The sequence below is a fragment of the Xenopus laevis genome, chromosome 8S (assembly GCF_017654675.1).
Source record: "Xenopus laevis strain J_2021 chromosome 8S, Xenopus_laevis_v10.1, whole genome shotgun sequence".
In the NCBI taxonomy this organism is placed as follows: Eukaryota; Metazoa; Chordata; class Amphibia; order Anura; family Pipidae; genus Xenopus; species Xenopus laevis.
Genome location: NC_054386.1, coordinates 45362939 through 45382803, shown reverse-complemented (window position 1 = coordinate 45382803; position 19865 = coordinate 45362939). Strand labels below are relative to the sequence as shown.

The following is a 19865-nucleotide window of genomic DNA, read 5'->3' as shown; positions in this document are numbered from 1 at the left end:
AAAATTGTCACAGTTACAGGCCAAATGATTGAATCACTTATAATTTAGCCAGATACATGGGTGGACAACTGCATTTATCTGTGAATTCAGTTTGTGTACTGAGCAACCAGATCTCAAGAGAAGTGTGAATAAGATGCAGCTCTTCACATTCAGGACATGAACAAGCTGTAAAATGGTCTGATCCAATTTGGATCCTCTTGAGGTCATATTTGGCATTTTAGCCTACAAAGAGACAGACTAGCCAATCACAGCAATCCCTGTATTAAGGTTGGAAAACCTGAAAATAAGAGGTTCCTTTCTTTTACCTGTGTAAAGAGTAAATATCTCACGGATATTTAAAAAAAAGATGGATTTCTAGAACTGAAGTACATATTACATATTGCTTCTCATTTATTTCTGTCTATAAGGACTCTCTTTGCAAACATGAAAAGTCAAAAAGATAAACCCTAACAGGGAGTTCTTAATCAAGTACATGAAGATATATATCTTTAAAAGGCTTATTCTATATAGTACAGTATTCAGTAGTCTGAAGAAAAGTGTTCATGCTTTTCTTACAATTTCTTACAATTTCCAGAATACTCTCAATAAAGGCTGTTTTAAACTCAGCTAGGTTGATGCCAAGCACAGTCTAGTTCCACTCTTATTAGGGCTCATTGGTATAGCCCATAGCTTTCCATACGTGATATGTGATATGATTAGCACCTCAACTCCTGTCCAGGGTATGAGATTGAATTGAATAGGGTATTCCAGAAAAATAGTAAATAGTAATCACTATGTGACTTATTTCCTGGAGTTCCCATAGCTTCCCACATAATGGAGGTGTAGCTTTGCAAAGCACCATAGTGCTGGTGATACGAGGCCATCCATTCCGATTAGAAGAAAGGAGGTTCTGCTTAAATATTTGGAAGGTTTTTTTTACAGAGAGAGTTGTGAAAATATGGAATTCTCTCCCTGAATCAGTCGTACAGGCTGATACATTAGAACAGGGTTTTGGAAGATAGCTTATAGTACAAGTTGATCCAGCTACTAGTCTGATTACCATCTTGGAGTCAGTAAGGAATTTTTCCTCCTCTGAGGCAAATTGTTCAAATGGGTTTTTTTTTTTTGCCTCTGGGTCAACTAGCAATTAGACAGGTTAAAATAGCGTTAAAAGGAAAAAAAAGAAAAACTCACTGCTGCTAGTAAATGCTGATATTAGATCCAACTAAAAATCTCAAAAAAAATAATCATTTTGTCCATTCCTAGCAAAATAAGCAACTCTAGGCTGGGAGGATACTCTCAGATGCAGGTGCTTTAAAACTTTGCCAACTGGCACTCATTTTATTGACATTTTTTTTCCTCTTGTGAGAAAGATCCATAAATCTACCATGAAAAAACAAGATTCACAGATTGTGTTCTTATACAGTCTTTAAGAATCTCTGAGGTCCTTTAGCTATTGTGGGCCAAGTGCCGAAAGATGCAGGATTATAAAGGGATAAAGACAATCATAGCAAGTCTTGGATACTTGAACAATGTTCACCTTACTAAACCTTTCACAACATAAATGACTAGTTGCTGTAATTTTGTTTACATAATTTTTTGGTTGATATTATGTTATGCATGGAATAGTTGATACATTTGGTTAATAGACATGATTTAGAACTTAAAAACCAAGGAGTATAAACACAAGTCTTCAAGTATCCAAAACACATTTTGACCAGAAGCCAATCAGTTGTCATTTAGTTATAGCTTACAGCGCACCAATATATTCTGTAAGATAAAATAGCAGATAACATGTGCAGTCTGGGAAACAGGCATACATTCTTGATTGTGCGCTAAAGTGTCTACTTTCCCTAATAGACACTAGTCTAATGACTACTGCCCCCCCCATATACAGTATAATAAAAGGGACTAAGTCTGCCCAATAGCAGAAACCCATAGCAACCAATAAGATATTTGCTTTTAAACCAGTGTCCAGTAAATTCTAAGACACTAAATCCAAAAGGAAGAATGTGAGGATCTCCAATAATCAAGAGCTGAATATTATTTAAAAAATTTGAAAATTTATTAGGACATAAAACCTAAACGCGTTTCGAGCCTGATAGGGCACTTACTCATAGGCTCATTAGCTTGGAGATGACAATTGATACTGGTTGTAAAACTCGGTGACTTTTAATATTCTTTTTACAACAGGGATTATTTTCCATAATAAACAAATATATACATAAGTGCTATACCTAAGCATGTATTATAACTGACATCACTAAGCACTGTTTATTTTTACATGTTTCATAGCTTTTGTTAATTATATAACTATAACATTGTACTACTTGAATACCAGCAATACTTTTGAACTTTTGAATGTCTGATCTTGCCCTTAATCTCAACATATTGTCATGTTTTGGAGAACAGTGCAGAGTTCCTAGATAGGGTAGATAGGGAGAATTTCCATTTGATGATCTTAGGTATTTTTATGGGCTCCCAAACTGCATCAGGCCGCCATATATGTTTATGTATGACATCATCATTTTAAAGATGTTGTTCATCTTAACATTAACTTTTAGTATGATGTAGAGTGTGATCCTCTGAGACTATTTTGCAGTTTCATCAATTTGGTTGCTAGGGCCCAAATCACTTTAGCAACTATGCATTCATTTGAATGAGAGACTGGAATATGAATAGAAGAGGGTCTAAATAGAAAGACGAGTTATACAAAGTAGCAAAAACAATAATTCCGTAGCCTTACAAAGAATTTATTTTTAGATGAGGTCAGTGAATTTGAAAGAGAAGCTATAAAAAAGAAAACATGAAGGCAAATTGAAAATTTGCATAGAACTAGACATTTTATAACATACTAAAAGTTAACTAAAAGGTGAACCACCCCTTTCAAACATTCGCAATTATATTCTCTATGGCATAACTGGATTCTGAATATTTCAAAAGGCAACACAGGTGTGGGGCTTTCAGGATAACAAATCTTTTCGTCATTTGCATCTTTATAACTTAAATTTACTAGAAAATCATGTAAACATTAAATAAATCCAACAGGCTGGGTTTGCTTCTAATAAGGATTAATTACAGTATATCTTATTTTGGATCAAGTACATTGTACTGTTCTATTATTACAGAGAAAAGGGAAATAATTTTTACAAATTTGCATTATTTGGATAAAATGGAGTCTATAAGAGCCTTTCCAAAATTCAGAGCTTTCTGAACAGGTTTCCGCATAATGGATCCCATACCTGTATATAGCACACCAACAAATGTTATCAGCTAGCCATTAATGTCGCTCAAAATTGTCCCGTTTAGTTTTATTAGCCGACATTAGCCGCTGGCGAAATGTCGGCGAAAAATTTTTTCGCCATAAAAGTCTATGGGCATCATTTCCGCTGCGAAACAAGGCAAAAAAATCCGCCCATCCCTAAATAAGTGTTATAAAAATCTATGTGTAGCTTCTATTCTATGTTTTCATTTTGACTCCTACAAAAACCAGCTAAAAAAAACACTTCATTGCCTTGTTTTTGTAGCAGACTATAATCCTGAAAATAGTCGTTTTACCTTTTTCGTTTTAACTGTGGAGACGCAACAATCCCCTCCATCATAGTTGCAGAAGGCTCGATTATTATTTCCATCGCAATAATTATCCCCCATGAATGGCTGCAAAAGGAGAAAGAAAACATTATTATTGCTAATATATCTACTAATATTGGTGAGTCGAAAGTGTCCCTTTAATGTCCATTATAAAAATGGAATTATTTAGGTTACAAAGAACATTTCGACAAATTTTCACAGAAGCGAAACGGGTCAAATAAAAGGCAAAGGTGTTTTTAGTTGCACAGAATCATGTCTGCCTTAAAAACATGAATGTGGTTTGTCAAGGAATGCAAATGTGTGAAAAGAAGAGGAATCCATGGGAGATTAAGAGAATGCTTTTGAAATAATGGAGTTCTGTAGGACCATATCAGAGAGCTTTGGAACTGCACCTGGACTCCAAGCTTAAAAACATTTTATTCTGAAAAAAACCCCATATACAAATACAAGAGGTCCTCTATGGGGTGGCATTTGTCCCAAATACATTCTATATACAAAATTATTCCTAACACACAGAATGAATGTCTTTCATGGCATTTAAGTATTTGTGACCATACACAGATAAAAAAAATATACAAAAGACTTACTTCTATTAAAGAATGAGAACAAAATCTGGTAAGTGCACAAAAGGATATCATTATATTACTAACTCCATTGTGTACATTTTAACAATCAATCTGTCTCACAAATGTATAACCTCCATGTAACAGACACACTTATGTTCAAAGTTACAGAATGAATTATGTGAAAAAAAACTATTATATATAATAGTGTAATAGTGTGTAGTGTATTATATATAATAGTGCATGTCAAGCTAGATTTGAATGACAAAATAGATATTTATGACAGAAAGCAAGATTTTATAGTACAGGATTCATTCTTTCTTTAAAATGAAAGTTCCGTTTCACAAAACATATCTGTGAAGCAATACTGTCAGTCACATTACTAAACCAAAACTGAACAAAGCTTATTGATATTTATTGCATATCAATAAACATAAACAAACATTTCCTAAAAGGGCTGTTGTTAAACACTACAGGTTTACAGCTAGGAGGAGACATTGGAGCCTAACATTAATTTCTTGTACATTTATTACCACATGGTAGGTAGGTGTCGCCTGCCCCATAATTGCTCTCAGCTAAGACAGAAAGAGGGAATCAAGAACAGGAACAGGAATATGAATCATAAGACAATGGCAAAACAGCAGGAATGTCCTTAACCAAAATGTCCACACAAGCAGGTTACTACAATTAGGGGCATATTTATCAAAGGTCGAAGTTCAAAGTTAAAAAAGTCGAAATTCGAATTCAAAAAGACTAATTGAATGGAGGTCGAAGTTTTTTGGCGTTGAAGTGGGCCGAATTCGGCCAAATTTGAATCGTATGATCGTACTTCGATCAAAGTTTTTTTAACTTCGACCTTCAATCTCCCAAACTCCCCCAATTGCCTCCATACAGGTTGTAGGAGGTCCCCCATAGGCTAAAATAGCACTTCGGCAGCTTTTAGGTGGTGAATGGTCGAAGTTTTAAAGAGACAGTACTTCAAAAGAATTCGACCTTCGAATTTCGAAGTTTTTTTCAACTTCGAATCGAAGTATGACTATTCCCTAGTCGAAGTACAAAAAAATTGCTCGAAATTCGAAGTTTTTCACTTTGAAACTTCACCTCAACCTTTGACCTTTGAAGAGTAGCCATATCACCTAAAATGATCATATTTATGTTTTGCATGCTATTCTTTCTATAGAATCATTATCAGCACAGCACTATATTTCTCTGTCATTTGTAAGAACTTCCAATTATAAACCTGTAGTGTTTAACAGCAGTACTGAAACAGGATAGAGCGTTCGCACACCCACGGCAGTCCTTGGCGATTGTAGCTTGGTGCTCAGTATGAGAGGACACGGCAGCCTCCCAGGCATTCAGGAAAAGGAAGATACTGGCACACAAAGCATTTGCAGCAGGTAAACCTTGCTTTAATTCAAAAAGTGCGGAATGTGCCAAGGTGTTTAACAGCAGCCCTTTTAGGAAATGTTTGTTCATGTTTATTACTATGCAGCAAAGGGGACATTAGAGAGTGCTCTCTATAGCAGGCCAGATAGTATCCTATACCTTAGGGATTATGCAGCCATGTGGAGCAAAGCTGAAAACATTTAGTCTTGTTTGTTATACGGCAATAAGCTTTGTTCTTATTGGTTCAGTAATGTGATTTGCTTCACAGAATGGATATGTTTTGTGAAACTGAACTTTCATTTTGTGGAAAGAATAAATCCTGTACTATAAAATCTTGCTTTCTGTCATAAATATCTATTTTGTCATTCAAAACTAGCTTGGCATGCACTATTAAGTTACACTATTATATATTATGTCCAAGTTTTTTTTCACATAATTCATTCTGTAAGTAACTTTGCAAGTGTGTCTGTTACATGGAGCATTTGTGAGACAGATTGATTGTTAAAATGTACAGAATGGAATTTGGAATATAATGACATAATTTTGTGCACTAACCAGATTTTGTTCTCATTCTTTAATAGAAATAAGTTGTTTGTATATTTTTTTATATGTATATGGTCACAAATACTTATATACCACAAGAGGCATTCATTCTGTGTATTAGGAATAGTTTTGAATACAGAATGTATTTGGGACAAACGGCACCACATAGTCCTCTGAGCTCAACCCACCCAAATGCCCCTAACTTGTTACTGACCCCTTTGTGCAGTTCCTCTCCTGTTCAGTTCACGGCAGCCATGTTCGCCTGTGCGCTCTTCTTGTATTCGCTGGCATTTGGTGGCGCATGTGCAGTAGAGGGATTTACCGGTAAGGATCTACTGCGCATGCGCCCGAAAGTCACAAAGTTTTGGAGCTTTCTAGATAATGGGTTTCCGGATCTCATACATAGACCACACATGTGTATACTACATCTATATATGTGCTCCAGCTCAACAGCTAAATCTGAAACTGTTTTTCAACACACCCAAACATATATTTATATAAACAGTCGATAAGGATTTAAGCTTATAAGCCATACATATAAGTTTGATCCTAATGGTCCGAGAAACTTCTACACTGCTTTTGCGAGCAGAACAAAAACATACACCAGTTTCATTCCTCACAGAATGTCCCATGAATTGATAATCATTTCCAAGAATGCTGGGCCTCCTTGCATGCTATAGGGTTATGGTGCTTAAAGGAGCTGTGCCCTCTCCACCCCTCCTTTCCAGCTTCCTGTTCTAGGAATAAAAGCACCATGGTGGGGCTCCTATAGGGTGCAGGAAATGTTGGGCCCTTAAAGCCTTTATTAAAGGGGAACTATCACAAAAAATTTAATATAAGCTTCATCACACTGAAATAATACGTTTTCTAAATATCAATCAATCAATGAAAAATTCGGTACCGTTTCTGAAATAATCAAGTTTATGTTCATTATTCCTCTCAGCATTTTTTTCTCTTCACTCTCTCTTCATGCAGGAGTTGGGTGTCAGATATTCATTGATAGTTAAATCCAACATTTCTTATAGGGGGGCACCTTTTGCCTAGAAGATTAGAGCTCATTCTATTAAACTCATGAGAAATCCTGTCTCTTTACATGCATGATTTGTGCAAAAGGCAGTTATTTTGTTTGTACTGGAATCAGCTATTTGAGTGATCTATTATACATTGCAAGAAGACCTGCGAGAATATCCACAGCTCTAACCTTGTGGCTTCTGCTGCTAGGGTGCGCGCGACTGTGCACTTCTGGGATTATGCGACATGAGTGTGAATTCATCGCGTTTTCGGCACAAAGTTTAAATATTTAAAGGTGTCTTGGGCTAATTTTCCCTGCCCACTGTAAAGGTCTATTTAGTAGTTCATGGGTGCGATTCTTGTTTTCCTCATTTGTTCCTGACCCTGCCTGACCCTGACCTCTGCCTGTAATTTCAATCATTCGCTCGGATTCTGTCTTGACAATTTATTATTGGTATTCTGACCCAGCCTGTGACCCCGACTATGCTCCCGTCTTCTGATACTGTACTGCTCTGCCTGTTTGGTATTCTGACTCAGCTGTGACTCAGACTACACTCCTGTCTCCTGATACTGTACTGCTCTGCCTGTTTGGTGTTCTGATCCAGCTTGTGACTCCGACTAAGCTTCTTGTTCTGCGTTCCTGTACAAACATGCGGTTCCCTTGCCTGCCCAGAACACTCTCCCTGGTCCTCTCACGCTAAGACCTGGTGGCACCCGAGTAGCAGAGGGCTCCTCCCGAAGCAAAAGGTGGCTGAAGACTTAGCCATGATCGGGAACTTAGGGATTGTTCTGAGTTTGGGATACTAATCATAACACTGCTAGGAAAGGAAACCCCACTATATATATTGGATCTAACTGTCAATGAATTTCTGACACTCAACTGCTGCAAGAAGACAGAATGAAGAGAAACAGATGCTGAGAGAGGAATAGTGAATATAAACTTGATTATTTCAGAAATGATGCAGAATCTTTAATTGATTGTAGTTAAAAAGTTTCTTATTTCAGTATGATTTTTCATTTTTGAGGTAGTTCCCTTTAATAAAAAATCTGATATTTAGTAAGTAAAACACCTTTTGTATTGTCTTTAACAACCACAACTGATTTATTGACTGCAACAGGTGAAAAAAGACTAACATTTACCTCACAGCTTTTGATGCAGTGAAGTTCTTCTGGGAGAGGATACCACTGGAGCCCAGCTGTGCAGATCATTTTCTATGAAGAGACAAAAAACAAACCAAGATATAGACAATGTATATGGTAAAAGGGGAGGGGGGGTTAAAGTAGGGATGCATGGAATCCACTATTTGGGATTTGGCTGAATCCCGAATCCTTTGTGAAATATTCGGCCAAATACTGAACTGAATCCTAATTTGCACATGCAAATTAGGAGAGGAAAGGGAGAAAGTGGGGAAAAATGTTTGCTTCCTTGTTTTGTGATGAAAAGTCGCGTGATTTCCCTCCCCATTCAGATTCCATTTCGGCTAGGCACAAGGAATCCGAACCCTGCTGTAAAAGGCTGAATCCCGAACCAAATCCTAGATTTGGTGCATCCCTAGTTTAAAGAAATACTGCCGCATTACAGACAAAGAGCATATTCATAATTCTGTACAGCTCTATGCCTTTTATAAACTAAATTCTATCTGGGATTGTAATTACATTCTGATGTGAGCTTCCTCCTAACCTTCTGCTGTTTTAACCTCAGCATCCACTAGTGTCATCCTTAGGTTGTTTCTTCTCTTATTTAAAAGGATAAACTTCCATGCTGTGCCGAGAGGAATTCAGGTCTAGGAAGCTGGAGCACTACAAAGTGCTCAAGTGATGCACATCTTCCTTGGTTTTCTGGAGGTCTAATTTAATACATCTGTGAGAATTCTGGTTTGTTTTTACAGTTCCTGTTAAGCAGGCTTGCATTTCAGAATTACCTGACATGCTAAAAGGGCTTTATATTACATGCTGTTGGTTGTTCGTGTTTCGGAGGCTTTTTTCCCACTATTATCCAGTCCGAGTCTGACCCACCTTCCTCACACCATTGCCTGTGTTCACGTTCAAAGTGACCGAAGGATGGCTTTTTTAATTAATCCAGTGGGCCAGGGAGTAACACACTGGCACAAGAAAAATGTCAAACCCTTTTTAAAAAAAAAAATTGTAAAAGTAATTTGGAATTATAGAACTGGTTTCACCAAAAAAAAACACAGTGACGGCCCATTTTTTGGGCTTCACTTTGTGTACAGGTATGGGACCTGTTATCCGGAAACCCCTTATTCAGAATGCCTTGAATTACACTAAAGTCATCTCCCATGATTTCCTTTTTCTTTGTAATAATAAAACAGTACATTATACTAAGATATAATTAATCATTAGTGGAAGCAAAGCCAGTCTATTGGGTTTATTTAATATTTACATGATTTTCTAGTATGAAGATCCAAATTACGGAAAGATCGTTATCCAGAAAACCCCAGGTCCCATGCATTCTTGATAACAGGTCCCATACCTCTCTACACGTTAAAGATGACAAAGATCCTAGTATAGTGACAATGTAGTCAATGTGGAGGAACTGCTTCACACGTATGCTTTGATGCAGAGCTATAAATGTGTATACTTCAGTGGCAACATAGACCAACAACCACCCAGAATCTGATCGCCCTTTATGACCTCACCTACCAATGAAAGTAGCCATACTCATATGGTATTAATTCTCTACCCACCCCCCTCCCAACTGAAACTGTCTAGGATCATAATTATATATCTTTAACCTCTGAATACCAAACGGTTGCACAACATGCTTGTGCTCAAAGGGTTACCATTTATCTAAAAAAGACATTTTAAAAAAAAATTAACCATTTTACTGCCATTAAAAAATACATATATAAACAGTCTATATAAGCCACAGGTCCCTAATTTATACCAGTCTTGTTTTTTCCGGTACAGGAAATATCATTGAGCTTGCATTGCAGACAAATACCTATTTCCACTCATATTTTTGTAACACTAAAGCTGTTGCCTGTCAATAAAGAAAGGACCAACTTGTTCTTCTCTACATGATTTCAGTGTATGGTGGAAGTGGAGCAATATCAGGCTGCATACATGGCTCAGAAACTGCATTTACAGTAGCATTTTAAGGAAAACATGCATTAAGGGTCTTAGAAATATGTTGAGGGAGTCACAGAGTCCATGGGAAATGTGCATTTTAGTGAAATGTTGGAAAAAGAGGTCACGCTCTAATTCTGGAAGGTGGCAGGCTCAGGGGAAACATAAGAATGGTGCAATGCCAAAAGAATGGTGGATTCATATAAAAAACTTCCATAAAAAGGCTGAAGGCTAAAACACTAAGGGTATTCAAAAACTCCTCAGAATACAAAAAAATTAAAGGAAGACTTTAATGTGTATCTAATTTAATAGAGGCATCTACTAGATTCTTAATCATTCTTAGCTGTTACCATAGAAAGCTTGCAATCTAATTTTCCCACCACAGGAACATACTCAGGGGCGCTCCGCCAGTGAGGCGAGTTAAGCAACTCGCCTCAGGCGGCAGCACCAGGGGGCGGCAAAAAGCCACTCCTGAGCCTTTAAGAGCCGAATTTCCGGTTTTCAACCGGAAATTCGGCTTTACTAGTGCATGAGAGCGCTATTGCGCTCTCCGTACTAGCTTTGCTGCCCCCCCCCTCAGGCGGCTCTTTCCTGCGAAACGGCGCTGAACATACTGTGCAGTCACATGCCCCTTGTAAACACAGCATCACAGTGTAGTTCCAGGAGAAAAATATGGGAAAAAATGGTGCACCATCCTGCAAATTGGCTGCATGTCTTATTTAAAAATATAAGCAAATCTTACAGATATAGGTCAATAGTATATTGTCTAAATAGGGGGTTATTTATTCAAGTCTGAATGCTAAAAACTCTGAAGATTAATGTTTTTTTTTTTACTTTAAAATCTGAATTTTTAGTGGAATTTTATTTTTAATTTTTTAAGTTTTATTATACGCCCAAGGCTGCAAGAAGTCTGAGTCCCAAAATACTCCATCTTCAACCTGTCGAGGTCCTGTAGAAGTCAATGGCAGAAGTCCTATTTGCAATTTGAAGATATTATTGTCTATGCTGGGTTTCGTTTGATAATATGAACATTTCTGGCTTTTCCGATGATTTCAGCAAAAATTTCGGCCATCATTTGAAAAATTCCGTTTTTTTGCGCTACAATGGAAAAAAGTTGTGGTTTTTGTGTCACAATCCAGAAAGTTACAGGTTTTGACAATCTGATTTTTTTCATGGTTTTTTGATTCATAAATAAGGGTAAATTGTGGATTCTAATTTGGTCAGAAAAAATAGGATTTTGATAAATAACCCACTTAGTAGGTGTAGAGTGCATGGTTCTGTATTGGGTTCACTGTTATTCAGTTTGATCATAAATGACTTGGGGACTTGCATTTGTCATTTTAAAAAAATATAAGCTTTATGGAGAAGGACTTGGTTTTACTTATAGACAATAAGCTGTAACAAGCAAGGCCAGTCAGCATTAGGAAGGGCTAGAAAAGTATTGTCCTGTATTAAAATGGGGAATAGATTCACTGGAGGATAGGGTCATGGGACCCCTTTACAAAGCAAAGGTAAGGACCAATCCAAAATTGCACTGTTGGAGCAAAGATTGCTCCAATTGCGCATGCGCCGGTCTCCATATCAGCCTACTGAAGACCCGGAAGATGGCTGTGGTGAAGTAAAAATTTAGCAGCATTTAGGCTGGGGGGGGGAGGGAGGGGGGGCCTATGTGGGGTGGGGGTAGGGTTTTGTTTTTGTAAAGGGTTTGTTTCTTAAGAAGGAAACCTTTATTAACTGGTTCCTCATTTGTGTAGACAGATGAAAAATAAGAATCTCTGCTTTTATTTGTTCTCATTAAACAGCTGACCCTCTCTGATATTAAGGGTCCCATTCCTTTTTGTTTTTTACAATTTACATATTTAAAAAATAATTTTGGATTCTTTTTACTGCTTGCTGCAATACCCTTTTTCATAGCGTTTTTAGCTTGTCTGATTTTTGCATGATTTATTGGCCTCCTTATACCTCATAAATGTTTCAACTGTCCCAGCTTACTTGAAAGCCTTAAAAGCATGTCTTTTCTTACCCACCTTAATACCAACACTTCTATTGTACCACAAAGGTCTTGTTTTGCAACAGCGTTCCTTACTTATATGCAGAATATACTGACGTATATTTATTAAGCTGAAATAAAAAGTTATCATTCAGCATATTTACAAACCTACTAGCTTTTTTTTTGTCTTGCCAACCACATTACCCCAGTCAATGTCTGGATAACTGAAGTCACCCAAAATAATAACTTGACCTAGTTGTGAAGCCACTTCTATTTGTAAAAGTAGCTGGGCTTCATTCTCATCACTTATATGAGGTATTTTATAGCATACACCAATATTAATTTTCTTTGTAACCTTTTGCCCAGTCGAATTCTCTAACCAGAGGAAATCCACACCATCCCCAGTGCCATCAATGGTTATTTCTTATTTCTTTAATTCAGGCTTTACATACAAACACACTCCTCCACCCTTTTTAATTTATCTTTCCCTCCTAAAAAGGGTGTAACCATTTAAATTCACAGCCCTGTTTTATTCCACCAGGTCTCAGTAATACCAATTATATCATATTTTTTAGAGAATGCAATTAACTCTAGCTCTCCCATTTTACCTGACAAACTCCATGCATTAGCCAGCATACAGCAGAGGTTACTACTTTTCCTTTTGAAATTTACAGCCCACTGCTCTAGGAACCCAAACCCTTCCTTCCTACACCAAGACTTGAGCCACGCCTTTAGCCCCTAAGCTCCCGCTGTCTTCTTAAACTTGGCACAGGCAAAATATGACAATGGAAGACTTTCCCTTAATCTTAGAGCCTAGATCCCTGAATTCATCTTTAAGGCCTTCCATTTACCATTAATGTTGTTGTTAGGACCAATATGTACTAAGATAGCTGGGTCATGCCCAAACCCACCCAATCATCTGTCGACCCGATCAACCACATGCCGAGCCCTGGCACCAGGAAGACAGCAAACTGTTCAGTTGTAGCGATCTGGACAACAAATCTGTCCAAAAAATGTCCCTATCCACTTTCCTAATAATTGAATCCCCTACAACCACAATCTGTTTAGGCCTAACTCTGCTCTCCTCCTCACCACTACTAGAGAAACTGGTCCCTGGCTGTTAGAGAGATCAGTCCCATCTAGAACAGCCAATCCAGAGTTCACACTTCTTCACACAATCTGGCGAATCTGTTGGGATACATAAACCCTGAAGCAGCCTCCCTTTTCCTTTAGATTTTCTTACTGTCACCCAACTGACTGCCTCATCCTGCCTCATACTGTCATCCTGCTGCTGTTCTCCTCCCCCAAACTATCTGATCTGCTATGTCCTGCTCAGTGAGCAAGAGACTGCTTGCTATCCCTGGGGCCTGCTATACTGAATGCTCTGGATTTGGGGTTTTCAGGAATGTTTCTATAACTTGGATCTCCATACCGCCTAAAAAATAATTTAAACATTCATGATATCCAAAGGATTGTTTTGTATCCAGTAAGGATTCATTATAGTTGGAATTGTTTTCATATTACAGAGAATAATGAAAGCGGTTTTAAAATTTGAATTATTTCACAAAATAGTCTATGGGAGATGGCCTTCTTGTAATTTGGAGCTTTCTGAATAATGGGTTCTCGAATAACGGATTCCATACCTGTATACACTACATCTCACTGAAAAAAGAAACTTTCAAAATATATTAAATAATTAAATTCTGTACTGTTTAAATATAAAAGGGATCATACAATAAAGTCTCTACGTTTACAGAACACCTTCTATAACTTCTTTGGAACCCAGTGTTAATCACTGACCTATGCCCTCCTTACTTCCGTGTTCCAACACTGACAGACACCGCTTGAGCCACAGCAGGCTAGACAACACAATAGTGGGTCAAGGGTCAGTCTTTGACAACACTGAAACAGATGATTTTTGCGTGACAAACAGGCCAGACAGCTGAATGTTTCCATGGGTTAATGGTCACTCCTTGACAACACTATTAGATATTCCTACAGGTGTTGTATAACACATGGGGTCATGAAAACAAAATTGTCTTCAAGCTGGGGCTATGTCCATGATCACCTAGAGGTATGTGCATGTAAGTGAAGCAGATACCACTACTCCCCTATCTGCCATGTGTGCTTGATTCCCCCCCCCCCCAATTATTTCAAGCAGAGCATCAACAACTGCAGGCAGTGAAAAATAAGATCTACAATAAAGCACATACAGGTATGGGACCTGTTATCCGAAATGCTCAGGACTTGGGGCTTTCCAGATAACAAATCTTTCCGTAATTTGGATCTTCATTACGCAAAAATATGAAGAAACCCAATTAGTATTTATATTATTGATGTATGTACAGGTATGGGACCTGTTATCCAGAATGCTCAGGACCTGGGCTTTTCCAGATAACGAATCTTTCTGTAATTTGGATTTCATACCTTAAGTCTACTACAAAATCATGAAAACATTAAATAAACTCAATAGGATGGTTCTGCTTCCAATAGAGATTAATTATACAGTATCTTCATTTGGATCAAGTACATGGTACTGTTTTATTATTACAGAGAAAAAATAAATGATTTTTAAGCATTTGGATTATTTGGATAAAATGGAGTCTATGGGAGACGTACTTTCTATAATTCTGAGCTTTCTGGATAACAGGTTTCTGCATAATGCATCCCATACATGTCTGAAGTCTGTGTCTATGGGTTTATGCCCACACTTCTGGAAGATATTACTCTTTAAGTACTACCACAGCTGAAATGATTTTGGATGTATGTCCATCTGACTGCTTCTTGGGGGGGAAAAAATTATGGAACAAATAAGGTCAGAGAAGTAGATATCTTCAGGCATGATCATAATGCATTAAAACCCCCTATACACCCCAGAAGGTTGCACTTCATTTATTTTCCCGTAGCTACTAAAACTGCCCTAAGTCTGAAAGAGAAACTCATTAATCCTAGTTAAACAAAAAAATCATCTGTATAAAACCATCTGATTCCCTCATTAGATTTGGGGTCAAGCACCAGGTGCCACAACCACTTGTCAGCTGCTGGGTCTACCTGAGCATCCAACCATGCCTTGTCTTCCAGGGTTGGACAGAAAATAGTTGGTCCACTAGAGAATTTGTTCTCTTACATTAAGAACTAGTCTGTCATAATCTCTAATGATTCCATAAACGTGAGAAGCTCAGCAGAACAACATGTTAGGTAAATTAATCTGGGGCTGTGAATGAATCGGAGATGCCCGCAGGACAGGACAAGCACAAGGGCATGTTAATGCTCTTGAGCTAAAGGACATTTTCTGTGGCATGCATGTTGAGCATAGGAAGGAGGAGTGACCCATGCAGTAGGCATTCTGCTGACTTCGAATCTGGTTACTTTGAGACAGTGTCCTGGTATCTGGTTTCTGTACAGGAATCCTCCAGTATCCTAACTGTATCAGGGATGCAATGTAATACAAGCTTAGGCACATCTGAAATGCAGGAGAATATAACATCTCTATCTACTATTACCTAAACATAATTTAGGTAACAGTTTTCAGTAATTTACTAATCATGTGTTTCATTCAAGCACATGCATTGCCTTTAGAACCAAGTCTAGTGCTGGTTGCTGATTGGCTGGAAACAAGGTAACAAGTGTAGATTATATGGTGTTGGCAATTAAAAGGTTAATGCCACAGTGTGCCATGTAAAATCATAAAGCTATTTGATAGTATTCAAATCTAAAAAAAAAAACTGCCATAAAATAATTCCTTTCCCACTTTCCCATATGTTGTCCCATACTGTATATTAAGGGTTATGCCAGGTCTTGGCTCGGGTTAAACAACTGCTTGCGTTTTAGCTTTTGACTTGCATAAAAAATGCACACTTAATAAACACACTGCTGACTTTTTTGTAACGGATCAAATTCATGATCGCTATGCAGCCAAACTTTTATTTACACTTGCACTAGAGTCATGGTCATGGTGATGTCATGTTGGCGCCATTTCATTGTGGGTATTTATTGTGGGTCTGTGTGTGGGTTTGCTTGATAAATGTATGGTATACAGACCTAAACATAGATCTTGTCCAAATAGAAGAACCACCTATGCTGCTTCAAATGAGTTCTGTTCCTCTGACCTACAGAGAGCTCAGTGTGCAGGGGGCACAAGTGCTCCCAGAATGAGGTGCATCATACCTCCCAACTGTCCCGTCTTCTTGATATTGACAGCTCACCCCACAGTTCCGCATTCTTAATGAAATACCCAGAGTTTATCTTTGATCTCCTTTACGGAAACCAGGAAAAGGTGCAAACTTAATTAAATAAGGGACTTTTTGGCAGAGGGTCCAGAATACTCAGCACCTGCACTTAGATACAATTGTAACTATTTAAGATAATGAAACAGGTCACTTGGGAGAACTAACTTAAAGGGCAATTTTACCTTCATTAACGTAACTGTAATAATACATATAAAATGGTCCTAAACCCCAAAAAAATATTTACAAACTCTACAAAAACTACGCAGTTTACTAAAAATGGACGTGATATTTGGGGTGTGTGGCCCAAAATGGGCTAAGATCTTTTTGTCCTCTCCATTTTTCATATGTTGAAAGACTGACCCCTATAGTCATTTTCAACTCAAATTAAGTGTGGAACTATTTCTCCCGTTATTTGACATTTGCAATCCGGGTCATTTAGCAGTAATGTGGGACAGTTATCCAGATTTTCACTTGGTCCATAATGCCTGGTCCTGAACTAATTTTCCATTATTGCATGCTAGCCTAGCACCTATCCACTATCTCTACAACAAAAAAAGGAAACAATAAAAATTCACTTAAACCTGGCATAACCGTTAATTTGGTTTTGTACAAGTAAGAATGTTTTCTTTAAAACAAAGCTCCTAAGTGAGAATGCTCTGCCATGCACAGAAGGGGCAAACACTTATTCTTTCTGTGCTCTGCGACCTGATTTTGCAGAGGGAAATTAATGAGTGGCTAAGAGATTGGTGTATGGAGGATGGATCTGGGGTTTTGCAGAACTGGGCTGGTTTTTCCAGCAGATCCAGGCTCTTCGTCAGGGGTTTGTTCATTGATGATGGTGCAGTTGTATTGGGGGGAAATTACTACAAGTTTGAAGGAGATATTAAACTAGGAACAGGGGGAAGGAGAAGTGGGAAGCTTTGTGGAAGATAGATTACATCAAGATCTTGATACAGCAAGGGAAAATGTAGGTGGAGAGGTGGATGAGGATATCATATATGGCTGGAAGATATAATAACTGCTACCTATAGTAAATGTATGTTTACTAATGCAAGAGCTAGAAGGTGAAATGGAAGATCAGGAATTAATGGCTCTAGATGAGAAGTATGATGTTATTGGATGCCGAAACATGGCTACATGAGTCACACAACTGGGCGGTAAATATTGAGGACTATATCTTATTTCGTAAGGATAGGGGAAATAGAAAAGTAGGAGGGATATGTTTGTTAGTGTAGCACTAACTGTAGTATTAGTGTGAGAGCACACCTCTCTCTCCATCTGCATTTTGTAGCCTGGCAGAGAGAAGTGGATCTGTTTCAATACATCTCTGTGTGTAGCTGCACCAACACAGCATCGGCCTGAGTTCAGCTACAGTACATGGAGAGGTGATTGGGCTGAAAAACATAAATTTTTGGGCCGCTCTCTGCTCCTTGTAGTTGCTCTGTTAATACAAGTTCATGGCAAGACATATTAATGGGGGTTTTCAATTATCCACAAACGAACTTCAGCCAAACGAAATGCAGATGCACACCTGGTCCCTCTTTCAACGTTCACGGTGCATGGAACCTAGGAGGACGGCACCTCCAATATATGGTACGCAAATAGAATTAATCCAGCACACGAAATCTGCTCAAGGGTTATTACCCGTGTTTAATGCCAAGCCAAACAGGTTACAACGTTTCGGGGGCGTACACCTGACGAAGGTGTACGCCCCCGAAACGTTGTAACCTGTTTGGCTTGACATTAAACACGGGTAATAACCCTTGAGCAGATTTCGTGTGCTGGATTAATTCTATTTTCAATTATCCAGACATTAACTAAGTGGCCGATGAGATTTAATGTTAATAAATGTAAAGATGCTCCCTGGATGTCGAGAAAAGGGGCATCCAATGATCATGTGATGATAAACAGAAGTTCAACCATTAGGCAATCTTTCCAGCAGCCAGTATTTGTAGCCCAAGAGTAAGAGGATTGTGAAGTCCTTTAACCACAAAGTGAAGGGTCATGGGGCTAGGAACTGTAAGACTTAGAAACAGAAACAAACTACTATCAGCCTTTAAAAATTAACAGTAATAACCCCACAGTAAAGCAGCGCTATGTTTAGAAAAGGCTTATGGGCACAACCCTTCTGCTTCAATGGTACTGCTAGTGCCTTCTGCACCTGAAAAAATACAGCCCTCCATGCAGGGCTAGATGTAGGGCTATAGATAGGGGCAATATCTATAGAACTAGCAGACCACGGGGACCCAGGAGGAGTAAGCGCTCAAGGAGTACGTATTCCCTTGAGAAAGGTCATGGTAAGTTTATAAATTAAATAAATAAACTCTATTTTTGTATAAATAAGACCCGTTGAGTACTGTACTCTGTGGGACTAGTATATTATTTGCTACCAGCAGAACACTCACGCATAAATTTTTTGTGTTAGTGTTCCTCTACTTCAGTTAGTTCTAGTTCAGATACACATTATGTATGTGTGTGTGTCTTTTTAGATTATTCATTATATATGATATGTATAAACACAAGCAATGACACTAGCTATGTTGTTACTTTCTCCCTGAAACTTTGCCTCTTCTTGTTCCAGTATTAGGGGACTGACCTTCACTCTTAGTGGGCTCATCCAGTGCGGGAGATTTTTTTCAGTTATGTTAGCTGGTAGAATGACAGCTTCCAATTTGTTATCCTCCACATTGTGATTCAGACAGATGGGCAAACATTCGGCTCCTTTTCGAGAGATATGCATAAAGACACAAAACATTAAAATAGTAAACAATTCTACTCTGACAACACCTGCACAATTCCGTCATTGCAATAAGTACTAGATGTAAATAATGCTCCTGCGACACTACCCAGCCTCCATGAGCCATGCAACTTCTGGGACTGCAGATGTATGCATTTAAAGCTCTGTTTATCATTCACATCTCTTTTAAGAGGATAGGACAGAGTTAGATTGCATTTACTGGCCCTGAAATGGTTACAAGAATGAGCCAGCATCTATTGTTGGGATCTATGAGTCACCACTGGCGTAATTACCGCACACTGAGCTCATTCACGTTTCAGATACTGGTCTCTAGAGGGGCACAGAATTGGATTTCTGATGACATACATTTGCAGCAGCAGAATAATAATGACAATTTTCTCTCTCATATGCTCAAGTATGTATATTTATGTATAGATATATTTCATTTTGTACAGAAGAAATTCCTTATCAGTTCATAAATTTTTTGAAGAACACATTTACTTTACCCATGCTTATAACTAACTCGTCATGCAAACAATGTAAGGGGAGCAGGATTTATAATCTGAGAAGCTTTATACTTTTGTTTTTTCTTTAATAAGGTTTTTTTTCCCATAATTTGGAGTCTGATGCTTAATCCATTAATGCAGCTGTAAGCATGAAACACATAATATTGTTTTGCTATATGGATTTATGTTGGGTTAGTTATTATTTTTTGGCCTTCATATTGGGTGATTTCTAGTGTGTCAGCA

The 19865-nt window shown here is 38.1% G+C and overlaps 1 protein-coding gene across 1 annotated transcript in view; it reads right to left on the bottom strand.

Moving 5' to 3' along the window:
- The window catches only part of LOC108700041 (pappalysin-1), a 212755-nt gene that overhangs the window by 8097 nt on the left and 184793 nt on the right, over positions 1 to 19865 (bottom strand). The window contains exons 19-21 of the mRNA XM_018232903.2: positions 18976 to 19100; positions 8214 to 8285; positions 3538 to 3636 (exon numbers count right to left, since the gene is read on the bottom strand). Coding sequence (XP_018088392.1) covers positions 3538 to 3636; positions 8214 to 8285; positions 18976 to 19100 — 296 coding nt within the window. The remainder of the gene's footprint in view (positions 1 to 3537; positions 3637 to 8213; positions 8286 to 18975; positions 19101 to 19865) is intronic.